The sequence below is a fragment of the Xenopus laevis genome, chromosome 5S (assembly GCF_017654675.1).
Source record: "Xenopus laevis strain J_2021 chromosome 5S, Xenopus_laevis_v10.1, whole genome shotgun sequence".
Lineage (NCBI taxonomy): Eukaryota > Metazoa > Chordata > Amphibia > Anura > Pipidae > Xenopus > Xenopus laevis.
The window spans coordinates 97,836,468-97,850,355 of NC_054380.1; the positions used below are offsets into that span (position 1 = coordinate 97,836,468).

Here is a 13,888-nt window from a genome sequence, read left to right on the forward strand (position 1 = left end):
CACTAAACACACACACATCACTAAACACACGCGCACTAAACACACACACTACAAACACACACTACAAACACACTTAAACTCACACGCACACACACACTACAAACACACATCACTAAACACACGCACACTAAACACATACACGCACGCATCACTAAACACACGCACACTAAACACATACGCAGCAACTTTAAAGTGTGTTCTGTGCAATTATGTGTAATGGGAATGGCTGGCAGCTACGAGTCGGGTTTGTTTCGGGGCTGGAGCTGGATCCCATTACTTCGTCTCTCACCTCAAATTCCTGTGCAGCCGCCAAAACAGCAGAAGAGGGAGGGGCAGCAACTGGCAGGCAGTATCTTTCTTTCTCTCAGGCGAGTCAATCAGCACACGCACACAGTCCAGCCAGGCCAGCCCAGCGAAGCCACAGGGGAAGGGGGAGTGCCATCACCTGAATTTGCCTAAATGGTCTCCCCTAGTCCCAGGCAGCAAAGGGGGGGGGAGGACTGGGCAGGTCACTTAGTGGACGACGGACCCATCGGTCGGTGAATTAAAAAAAAAAAAAAAAATTCCAATAAAAAACTCATGGGCCCCTGACCGCTAATGGGCCCCTAAACTATAGCCTATGCGTTAATCCGCCCCTGACTGCTGAGGACATAATGTGGCTGCAACTATAGTCAGCAACAGCCAGTTTTCTTCTAGATAATAAGCCCAATAGGTTTCAGCTGGACTGTGGGCAAGTTACAATGTTATTCCCTTACATTTACTTAACAAAAACTTTTGATGTACTGTATAACAAAAGTATTCTAAAAACCTATGGTTAAATGTAGTCTTATACTTTGCAACCCATGTAATAAAAAGAGTTACAGACTGGAGTTTACAGTTGTAAAAAATAGTCATCATCTTCCACTACTGGTTGTAAAAGCTGTTCATGACTTAATAAAAGTGCAGTTTCACAACATAATGACTCTAAAGGGCTCTACGAGTCTTCAAATGTCTCCAGAAAAGCCAGACTATGATTCGGATTTACAGATAATACAAGCACATCATGCAGACCTGTTTAAAGGGACTGGGTGTCTGGAAGGCAGATATAAAATGAAGGTTATAACTGCCATAGAACCATCCACAGGCTATCCACAAGGAGAGTGTCTGTAGCTATGATGCAACCACTAAAAGAAGAACTTCAGGATTTACACATCAGACACATAATAGAACCAGTTCAGAAAAGCACTGACTGGATGACTAACTTGGTCATAGTAAAGAAACCATCAGGCAAACGAAGGCTATGTATAGATCCAGGGCCACTCCTGCCATTAGGCAAGGTGAGAACGGAGCAGCCAGTTACCAGTGGTGGAAAAAGCCATTTGGGAGATATAGATGACTCAGAATGTCCATGGGAATAAGTTTGGCTCCAGAAGTATTTCAGCAAAGGCTAAATCAAGCTCTAGAAGGACTTTCAGGTATTGAAACAATAGCTGGTGACATACTAATTGTTGGTGAAGGTGACAGCCTAGAATCTGCTAAATGGAATCACGATCTAAAAATGATTCAGTTCCTGGAAAGATGTAGACAAAAAGGCATTAAACTCAACCTGGAAAAATTCAAGCTTAAAATGACTGAAGTACCCAGTATAGGGCATCTTTTGACATCAGGTGGCAGGGCAGACAATTACTTTCACTTTCTATTCAGCACTTCCTAGATGTCACTGCTCTCAGCACATTCCCCCGTTTTCTTCACAGCTTAATTGTGTAGCCAGGGCATGGGGATGGATATCGGGTCCCCCATTCTGTTGCACAAACAAGAGATGATGCAAGGCTTGCCTTAATAACAGTGTCCACAAAATGTGAAGGAAACAAGATTCAAATAATTTATATTGTGTAATTAAAGTTAATTTTGCTTGACTAATGTGATAAATTAGAATTTTGAATATTTTTTTGGGTGATGTGTCCCATTTAATGTAGATCCAGAAAAAGTCAGGGCAATTCAGGAAAGGACTGCCCAGGGTCGGACTGGGCCAGCGGGACACAAGGAAAAAACTCGGTGGGCCCCACTGGACCAGATCCGCTCCCTGAAATCCCTGTACCTGCACTCCCTCCCTGAACTGACATGCAACAACCGTGTTCGGGGGGGGGGGGGTGTAGTGCACAAATGCTGTGCTTGCCCAACAGACATACGTGGAGTTCAGCGTTTTCTAGGCATGGTTAAAAAGCCTCTAATAAATGCTCCAAAGATACTGCAGTGCATGCTTCTTAGATTGCAAAAGTAAGTGTGACATTTGCTACTGTCCAGGCAAAGATTTACTTATTGCAGATGCTCTTAGCAGGGCCTACCTTCCTAACTCCCATGAAGCTGTACATTATTGCATTAAGCACTCTTTACAACTGTTGCTCTGCTAATAATAACAATACTATCCAGTTTCCAAGTATAGTTTCTACATATTGTCTAAGACAGAAGAGAGGTGAAACTCAATGTCCCAAAATTGGATAAAACAAACAAATACACACAGTATCTTTTAGGTGGAGTAACCACATCTCAGGGGTTTATTAGCTGAAATCCAGTTGTTTTAGACTTATCACTGCTAGACACTTTATAATATCACCTAAGTCCTCATGGGCCTTTGCAAAGTTGATTAAACCTCTACAGGCTGCAACATAGTCAACTTTTAGTGTAACCTCCACTGTAAGAAGAGAGCTGCTACATATCCATTGGCAAGCCGTATCCACTGCAGAAGTTAATAAGAGACACTTGTTAGTTTACTGGCAAGTTCTCATCAGTAGACACAAGTTTTGTTTTCTCTGAAACCTGGGGAAGTTATTTCCTGAAACCTGAGTCAAGTTCAAGCATGCTGAATTGCTTCTTTCATGGATTTGGGAGGAATAATAACATGCAGAACACTTCCTTGAAAAGCAACAGAGCTCCTCCTCCATATAAAACAAACCTCGCCATTCACTCAACTTACCACTGGTTCCCTGCCTGCTGCCAAGATGATCACCACCACTGCTGCATCCCATCCCTTTTCCCTCTGTGGACTTGTACTGCTTTTTGCAGTATTACTCCAGTCTGTCTTTGTTGCTGTCACATATATATACTTCACTAATGAACTTAAACAGGTATGCTGCCTTTTTTATTCCATTCGGCAATACACTGAACTATCCTGCAGGCACTATTTGATCTTGTAGGATTTGCAGTGTTGTGTTTGTCACCAGAAAATTGTTTATACAGGACTCACCTGGAAAAAAATGTCATGGTTGTTGGAGAGACAGGTGTTTATTATACTATATTGCATTAGTTCTATATGGCTGATTAGCTCACGTTATATATATTACGGCAGTATGCAACAAGCATCTTGCAACCTTTTTACCTTTGTGACTTTCACTTGTGTCTGCATAACACTCTGCTTCAGAGACCTAATATAATGTGCAAGGAAGGTGAAAGACTGTGTAAGGGAGAGGGAGACAAAGTTAGAGAGAAAGAGGGGGAGAAGAGAAAGACAGTGAGACAAAGGGAGAGAGTGAAAGGTGAAAGAGGGAGAGAGAGAGAATGAAAAACTGCCTGCGTACCACTCCTACCATTTACCTTTAAATAGTATTCCTTTCTTTAATCTAGGAGCATTTCCTATAACTTCTCAATAAACACATCTGCCTCAAATAGGACTTTTATACTCCTCTTTATGACTTTTTCCCTTTACAGTCGTGGGGTACAGTGAGCTTTGAGCAGGGAAATCAGAGGTGAACAATGCCTATTTGTTTGAGTGGCAGGAATGCATGTTACTTTTTTGTTATGATGCATATATCCTTTGTTTGTTCAGTGTGTTTCTGTCTGTACCGCCCCAGGGAAACCTGGCACTGGCAGAAGACACGTTCTGAAAGTTAACTGGTCTCATATTTCTCTTTATGGGTGAATTTTGTTTGATTACAGAGGCTTAGCACCCTGTGCAGACATGTTCTTTGCTCACATAATGCTGTCTCTTGGTGCAGGATTGTATGAAGTAATCGTTTTTTATACATGTCAATTTCCCAAGGCCATATTATAATGAATATAAAGTGTACAGGAATGATTATTCTGACAAATAGTATTATTGGATATGCAGCAACTTTTATCATGCCTTGAGAAACACCTACCTTATGGGACTTTCTGCCAGCTTCATATATTAAAGGAGAAGGAAAGCTACGGAGGCATTTTATTGCCAATAGATTAGCTGCAATAGTGCAAGCTAGAATGCTATATTTATTCTGTAGAATGTTTTACCATACCTGAGTAAAAAGCTCTAGAAACTCTCTATTTGTTTAGGATAGCAGCTGCAGTATTAACATGGTGTGGCATCACTTCCTGCCTGAGTCTCTCCCTGCTCTGGGCTCAGATTACAGTAGAGAAGGGAGGAGGGAGGAGAGGAGCAAACTGAGCATGCTCTTGCCCAGGGCAATGAGGTTTAAGCTGAAGGCAGGAAGTCTGATACAGAAGCCCATGTGTACACAATAGAAGGAAAGAAATGCAGTGGTTTTTTTTGACAGCGGACTCAGAGCAGCACTACTTTGAGGGTTTACTGGTATATTTAGATGGACCTTTCTGATGAGGCTTACTTAGTTTTAACCTTTCCTTCTCCTATATAATACAGTACCGTTTGCTACTGCGGTAACACAAAGCAACCAATCAGCAATTGGCTTTGGTCAGTATAATGCAGTGAGAATATAGTAGGGAATCCACTATTTAGGATTTGGGTGAATCCCTGAATCCTTCGTGAAAGATTCTGCAGAATACCGAAACTAATCTGAATGCAAATTAGGGTTGGGAAAGGAAAAAATGGAAAACATTTTTTTACTTCCTTGTTTTGTGATGAAAAGTCACATGATTTCCCTCCCCACCCCTTATTTGCATATGCAAATTACGATTCGGATTCGGATCCCATCCATTGCTGTGGGATTCTAATAAACATCCAAAATTAATCCAAATATTTGTAATTTGAGAGAAATCCCCAGATTACATAACCAGAAAAATTTTTTGGTTTTGTTTGTCTAGAAGTTTGAAGTCGCAGAACTTTATCCTAAATCTGCAAGTGATCTCAAGTAGTTTTTATCACTCATTTGTTTGCCTGAGGTAGATATAAGGCATGCAGAAAGTGGATTCTTTGAACATGAAACTGAAACAAAATGTGTCTCAGCTAAAGCTTGACAACAACAAGTCCAGATTTAACTGAATGTTAAACTCCTGTATCCTGTTTAATTTCCTTTCTAAAACAAAAGAATGCAGAACACTGAAGTGGGAGAGGCTCCCTAGGGCTTAATAACTAGTGGTCAAAAACACAATTATCGTGATTTGTACTTTCAGCTTCTAATAATATAACTAGATAGAAGAGAACATATTAGCTTCATACGTTTAAGGCTAGGGTCAGATGGGGCTGAAATCTGCCCGCGATAGCTAGCTGAATACTCTTCTGTGTTTGCATCCAGAAGTATTGTGTCAGCTCTGGCACGAACACGCTCAGTGGATTTCAGCTCGAAATGCAAACCTATACATTGCTGAAATCAGCCCCGTGTGTTCACTCTGAGCCGACAAAGTGGGCAGATTTATCATAAAAACAGGCTGTTTTCGTTCGAATTCAAATTGTATGTATCGAACTAACATCATATTCGATCGAATTTGATTCAAAGTTTTTTTCTAAAAAAAACTATTTTTCACCACCGATTGACTCCAAATAGGATCTAGAAAGTTCCCCATAGGCTAAAACACCAATTCGGCAGGTTTTAGATGGCAAATGGTTGAAGTCATTTCGATATTCAAATTTTCGAATTTTTTATGTCAAAGTACATAAAAAATAGCTTGAAATTCGAATTTTTTTAATTCTAAATTTAACTTTGACCCTTGATAAATCTGCCCCAAGGCGTCTGAACCTAAACACATATGACTTCCTGGTTTGGAGGCAAGCTTCGTTTGCATAAAATCATATATACTGCTCAACAGAGCCTCTTTTAGATTTCCAGTCCACATAGGGGCTACAAAATATTGAACTGCACACCAGGAACTTTCTTCAGGCTTGTGTTGCTTCTCAACTCACAATTGAATGTGGTTCACAAGTGAAAAAAAAGGACCATTGCTCTATCTCTAAATTAATAAATGAGCCTCATTGAATGTGGAATATATGTCTAGCCCCTTGAAAGAATTTCAAAATTACATATAACGGATATTAAAGCACTATTAAAGGACGTGTTTTGCCATGACAGAATCCCTTTAAGAGGGAGATGCTATTCCTGGACAGTGCTTATATGCCAAGATAGGAAAAATGCAGTAAGTATGGGAGCATTTTCCACATTCAGATATCAAAAAGGTATGAGAAAAGGCTGTACTGGCTGACAGAATAAATACCTCTTAGAAAGGATTGAAATACAAAATGCATGGTTACTGGTAGCGTACTAATGTGTTTTACTGTGTTGAATGCCAGATACTGATCCATTGTTCATTTTAGAGTTCAGAAGGTTTTTAGTATTTACTTCAAACTGAAGACTGATCTGATGAATTGTTCCTTATTTTGCTTTATTTTTGCTTTGATCTTAACGAACTTGAAGCTGAACAGGAACCATGGGAGTGAAAGGTGTATCCTGACAGACATGAATTTTTATCAACCTCTGCTGCTATGATTGATAGAATAATGTGTTGTGCCTTCCTGCTCCTGTCTTCTTTAGTGTGTTATTTGTCAGCACACTTATCAGTCATTAGAATAGTGACCGCTCCTGTTATGAAATGAAGCCTATAATGGTACATGATAACAATACATATATAGACATTTTTTAAAAGGACACTACCAGGAATGACTTTTATTATCAGTAATGGACATTCGATTCCGTCATTAAACATGACATGATGTCAATGAGGGAACAACAACAGAGGTAACAAATGAGGCACCACATCAGCAGGAGGCAGTGAGCAACTGCCCTGAGGATTTATTAATTAGAACTGCTACCAGCCAGTGCTTATAGGAGATCAAATGCCACAAGAAGAAATTTATATTATCACCACTAAAAAGCAGTGGAATGGAAAGTATAGGAAATTACATGAGCAAGCAGCATGACCTTCAACCATGATGTAGATTTTTCTCTCCCATGATTACACAAAATATGAGTTGCTTTTTACTAAGCTCTGTATTTGACTGACAATTGCACCTCACCCCATGCAAATCATGGTAAATAAAGGCTTCCTTACATTGACTTCCCATCTAGCTCCGCGAAACCTACACCAGGAGCAACATTGCTTGTTTAACTGGAGAAGATGTTGGAGATTTATTCCGACCCTCTACTTCTGAGGATGGATATGAAAGGAATGATCCTTGCTGGGAAATAAAGTCCCACTTGTACATTTTAATCAGAAAGGTAATGTATTCTAATTAATATCTCTGTATGTGCACACTGGAGACAGTTTTCATGTCCAACAAATATATTTCTGGAAACAATGTTCCAGTTGTATCTGAATTCTGAATTTCCTCCTGTACTCCAAGTGCTGTGGCAGCACCATGCAATACCAGGAATGTTGTGGAACCTGAATAGTGGCAAAACAGGCCTATGCAATTCTGAGTATTTATGACCCAAATGTTTTGCTGTTCTGTGGCATGTGGCCAAAATGTTCAAACTCATCAACAATTTGCTTGCAGTGGAAAATTTCCTGATCAATTCAAAACACTGGGTTCCACAATTTTAAGTAATAAATTCTACTGGTGCTTACAGGTGATTCCCATCCTAAGCATTTCTCCCTACCCCATAGAGATACAACCAGGGAGCATTAACACTTGAAATTTCCACTTGTGAATTACCTTTACAAATTACAGGGGCATGTGTATTACGTTTTCTTTTCATCCTGCCACATTTGATGCAATGGTAGCAAAGATATCATACAGTTGCACCTGTTAAGGAGAAAACATATGGTAAATATAAACTAGACTATAAATAAGATATTGCTTCCCTTTCACAAACTACCAGATTGAGCACAACAAGAAGAGCATAGAGATCTGTGCTATTTAGAGTACTTCAGTTTGCTATATCCGCATACACACTGCTTGTAGAAACTCAGGTATGCATTATATGAACACAAAAAGCTGTAATGCACAGCTCACATTTCTCACATTATCACACAAATGTGAAACAAGTTTGTTGGATGGGGCAGTGAAGTGTTAATGTTCCTGTGCTTGCTTTGAGCTCCAGCCTCACATTAGCTTGAGCATATAAGCCTATACCTAGGGGCCGATTCACTAAGGGTCGAATATCGAGGGTTAATTAACCCTCGATATTCGACTAGGAATTAAAATCCTTCGACTTCGAATATCGAAGTCGAAGGATTTAGCGCAGATAGTTCGATTGAACGATCGAAGGATAATTCCTTCGATCGAACGATTGAATCCTTCGAATCGTTCGATTCGAAAGGATTTAAATCCAACGATCGAAGGAATATCCTTCGATCAAAAAAAGTTAGCCAAGCCTATGGGGACCTTCCCCATAGGCTAACATTGACTTCGGTAGCTTTTAGATGGCGAACTAGGGGGTCAAAGTTTTTTTTAAAGAGACAGTACTTCGACTATCGAATGGTCGAATAGTCGAACGATTTTTACTACGAATCCTTCGATTCGTAGTCGTAGTCGAAGGTCGAAGTAGCCCATTCGATGGTCGAAGTGGCCCAAAAAAAACTTCGAAATTTGAAGTTTTTTACCTTCGAATCATTCACTCGAAGTTAGTGAATCGGCCCCTTACTGTCCACACAGAATTCCTCGATACAATATTCCTTAATGTTTAATCTTTGTTTTAGTGTAAATGCCTATAATCCATTTTAATAAACCATGCAGTGTCATCCATTCATTGATTATTCCTGATGTTTTTTTCTAGATCGTTTTGAAAAATTACAAATCAGACAATACAGGTACTTTTTTTTATTTCCATTTTATTTTCTATACACCATATTGAATTTGCTTGTGTCATTCAGGGGTCTGTTAGGGGGCAGTCTCTGAAAAAGAGCACAAAGTGCAAGATCTACACAATTTGCCAAAATCTATCATGGCTTTGCAAAATTCAGACACCACTGCAATCACGTTCCAGAGATGCACAGATTTGCGCCAGTTAGTTAATTACATGCAAATGGATGAAAACTCAATCAGCAATACACACATGGAGCCTTGTACTTATCACCTGGTTTAGATATAAGTCCAAGTAGGTGAAAGGGCTTTGTGTTTGTGGATTTCGTTTTTGAAATATCAGCCCTGATGAACTGCAAAAGCTCTAATTTCACTATGTACCACCTTCTACCTTAATGTATAACAAAATCACAAAAACTATTGTCTTTCCAGAACTGAAATCTTTATATATATATATATATATATATATATATATATCTATATATCATTTTGACCTAGAAAATATACAGAGCACAGGAATTTGACTGAACCACACCACTGATTTCTTCTTTTTATAGCTGTGGGGTAATCCTCCTGAAGCTCATTGTCTTTAATACCCCATCTTTTCATCTCACTTTCTGAAATACTTGTTCATGAATGTTTTGTAATGTCCTGTCATTCTCACAGGTAAAGTTAAAGAAACTCCATTGGCTGTTTATCAAAAAGAAGAAGATCCTGCTGGAGTCATCGCTGCACATGTAACTGGAGACAGCAGGAAAGTTTTCCCCCCGGAAAGTAAGTCATCCTAAGGAATCTTATGGAATGAGTATGGGGAGGATACACACAATTAAAACCACAGTTATTTAAATACTTTGCCAATTTAAAAGTCTATGTTAAAATGAAACTTGTAGACTATGGGGTTACCGTATATACTCGAGTATAAGCCGTCCCGAGTATAAGCCGAGGTACCTCATTTTACCTCCAAAAACTGGGAAAGCTTATTGACTCGAGTATAAGCCGAGGGTGAGAAATGCAGCAGCTTCTGGTAAGTTTCAATCTCGTTTTTGGATGACTATTCTTAGGCGCCGGCGAATATTCTTAGGCGCCGGCGAATATTCTAAGGTGCCCGCGAATATTCTTAGGCGCCAGCTACTTTTCTAAGGCGCCGGCGAATATTCTTAGGCGCCGGCTACTATTCTAAGGCGCCGGCGAATATTCTTAGGCGCCGGCGACCGTTTTTGCGCTTGACCCGAGTATAAGCCGAGGTAGAGTTTTTCAGCATATTTTGGGGGCTGAAAAACTCGGCTTATACTCGAGTATATACGGTATTTACTTAACTCATATTTTATTAAAAAAAACAAAAACATGACCAAACTCCACAAAAAATTCAAATTTTTGCCCCAAAAAGTCCAACCAGATAAATTTGAGGTTTAGTAAATAATCCCCTATATGTCTTGAATTATGTTCCAAGACCATCTTCTTATTATAACTGATGTGTATTTCTGGCATAATAAAGGAGTACATTTGGGTATAAACACACAGCACAGCATATTATTCCAACATCTCATGCATGTTATAGTGCCAACACATGTTAAGTTAAAGTTAAGTTAAAGTTAAGTTACGTTAAAACTCCCTATGAGAATCCCAAACCTGCACTCTTTCTGCCAGGGGCATGTCTCAATTTAATTTCTATATTAAATCTGTAGGGTGGTAATGGTTCTCTGCCAGTGCCACTGATGCTAGACTCTGATGAATGCTGGGTAGAGAAAAAACATTTTGCTAATTTCCCTAAATGCTTGGCAGAACATAAAGGTTTTTATCAATACGGTTCACTTACTGAGACAAAATGTTTGTATTTGTATAATTCACACTACTGTCATCCTAGAATGGAAACACTTTAGGATCAAAAAGGTTTCTCCGTTGGGCCTCTCATGGCAAAGCTTTAAATTGTTTTGGAATATATAATTGATATTAAGGGGCCGATTCATCAAGGGACGAATATCGAGGGTTAATTAACCCTCGATATTCGACTAGGAACTAAAATCCTTCGACTTCGAATATCGAAGTCGAAGGATTTAGCGCAAATGCTACGATCGAACGATCGAAGGATTATTCCTTCGATCGAACGATTAAATCCTTCGAATCGAACGATTCGAAGGATTTAAATCCAACGATCGAAGGAATATCCTTCGATCAAAAAAACTTAGGCAAGCCTATGGGGACCTTCCCCATAGGCTAACATTGACTTCGGTAGCTTTTATCTGCCGAAGTAGGGGGTCGAAGTTTTTTTTAAAGAGGCAGTACTTCGACTATCGAATGGTCGAATAGTCGAACGATTTTTAGTTCGAATCCTTCGATTCGAAGTCGAAGTCATAGTCGAAGGTCGAAGTAGCCCATTCGATGGTCGAAGTAGCCCAAAAAACACTTCGAAATTTGAAGTTTTTTTACTTCGAACCCTTCACTCGAGCTTGATGAATTGGCCCCTTTGAGTGCAGTCATTTGTTTAACAGGTATTATGTTGAAATAGCAGAATTATAAGTTGATGACTAAGAGCCAGGGATAAACATTTTTAACCTTTGAGGGATTTTCAAGAAGTGCTTTACTTTTCTTCTGGATCAAAAGAGCCCAATGATTTTCATAAAAGAATTGTAATGGGATGTAATACAAGTAATTAAAATATGCACAATACAAGCAATTTCTCCTTTGCATATATATAATATAGTTTTGCCAAATCTTTGAATGTATTCAGTAACCCAATCACCAGTGGATGTAGTATGACTTCCCTACTGGAAAAGTTGTTACAACTGTGCAAAAAATATGTTTAAGCAAGTCTTTAAAAAATGCACCCTGCACACGTTTTCCATTTATTTTTTTAATTATCTAGACTAGATGAATGAGTGTCTTTTCGTTCAGCCTAAATGACAGATGAGCTATTATCAGAAGTAATAAGTTATTATACTGCTATTTCCTACTGAATTTACTGGAATACATATTTTGCATACTGTTTATTTCTCCTGACATTTACAGCTAGTTCTACACTTAACTCTTTGATATTTTCCGTGTGCTAATTTCCTGCTTCCTTATTAACCTTTTACCTGCTTTGTCAGTTTCACAGTTATTCAAATGTTCTTTTGTTCTTTGTCCACTTCCTTTTAAAAGATGCCTTCCTGAAGAAGTATAATGGGCAGAAAATACAAGGATGGAAATCCCACAGATCTCCTTCTTTTCTAAGCAACGTAGAAGTTGAAAACGGTGAGCTAATTATTAGAAAAAGTGGCTTTTACTACATTTATTCTCAGACATACTTTCGGCAACGCTTCAATAGGGGAACAGAAGAAAGAAAAGGGAAACAATTAGTTCAGCAGATTTACAAGGTAACAAGCTACCCAGAACCACTTCTTTTAATGAAAAATGTTAAAACAATGTGTTGGTCTAAAGAGGCAGATTATGGGCTGCATTCCATCTATCAAGGAGGGGTTTTCAAACTCAACGAAAATGATCGTATTTTTGTCACAGTCAGTGATATTAGTCTGATTGATATGGATGAAAACGCAACATTCGTGGGAGCTTTTTTGGTGGTCTAAATCAAATCAGTGCTGTCCAGTTGTAGGACTGTGGGGCAAAAGTGGCCTCTGAAGGATTTTATGGTGCCCACACTACCCAAGTGTTCTGTATAACATCACCATTTCCAGATAATTCAATGGGTTTTTTTGAAAATATTGGACAGCAGTGTTCTCTGAACATGAAGCACTAATAAACATACTTATTGCACCATGGACTAATGAAAGCAAGTAAAAAACCAAAAGACCAAGACAGTAATAGGTTATTACATCCCACTTGCATCTAAAGTCAGGCATATGGAACAACACACTGCAGATCGAGCTTCCACCATCTTCATCTTTGGGGGGTAAGGTCTGTTATGATCTTTTTTTTATCCCTAAACTCTTTAAACCAATAAAACACATATTGGCCATGAAGAACGAGCAATAAAGGCAAACTGCTTCTATTTATGAATACAAAGGGAGCACCCCAAGGCTAAGTAAAATATAATGCAACTGATCTGATCAAAAATTTCCAACAAACTGAGCAGGTTGGTGCCAGCCTAAGAAAAATATGACCGGAGGTAAATAGTTAATACCACCATAAGGGGGTTTACCTTGACGTGGTATGGTGGCTTGCCAATTTTATGATCATAAACTTGTAACTAAAAACCCCTGTTTTTGAAAATGTACTTTTTTTTTTAAATAAAAGCACATTTACACTCAGGTCCTATTAATCTGAACAGATTTTTAGTAACTATAGGCCCGAAAAAGATGAAAGCAAAGTCACGTTACAATTAAAACAAAGTCCTAGAAACTATATAGATATTTGATAATATCTAGAGCAATACAGGTGCCAGCTCAGTCAAGAGTGGCCAATCTGTATACCCACTGTGACACTGCATTGTGGTTTAGAAAAATTTTAAAATCATGTGTATCACACACACACACGCACACACACACACACCACATACACACACACATACTCAATTCACTTGCATAAGGTGTAGGGATTTTTTAGATGGTTGTGGAGTCTGTTTTACCTTTAAGTACCCCACTACGAGGAAACCCACATAAACAAGCAATGCACACGTTGATTTCTATTGAAATTTGTATTTTTTTGCTTACATTAAGCAGTTGTATTTGTGAATCAAATCATGAGTTGTATTAAAGTCTACAGGCTTAGTTTAAAGAGTATATTCTACTGTAAACTATATCACCACTGTGTCTGCTAAACGAAATCTGGCCACACTGGTTGGTTTTTCAGCCAATCAGCACTTGGCTGTAGTTTGTGTCATTTGGCATTTTATTATTTTGGGGGTTATTTATCAAAGTCCAATTTATATTCCATATTTTCTGAAAAAAACTCTGGCTTATTTATTAATACACTTTCCCGAAAATTTTGTTTTCGAAATAAAAAATCCGAAATAAATGTGAAAGATAGTAATTTTAGGAATTTTTAAGAATTTCCACCCGAAAACTCAGATAT

The 13,888-nt window shown here is 38.7% G+C and overlaps 1 protein-coding gene across 1 annotated transcript; it reads left to right on the plus strand.

The window, feature by feature from the left end:
• Positions 1-2,954: 2,954 nt before the first annotated feature.
• Positions 2,955-12,652, plus strand: tnfsf10.S (TNF superfamily member 10 S homeolog). The gene is given in 5 exon segments (NM_001170444.1): positions 2,955-3,104; positions 7,206-7,355; positions 8,856-8,889; positions 9,548-9,655; positions 12,020-12,652. Coding segments are annotated over 5 exon segments (843 nt in total). The 5' UTR covers positions 2,955-2,978; the 3' UTR covers positions 12,445-12,652.
• The last annotated feature ends 1,236 nt before the right edge of the window (positions 12,653-13,888 follow it).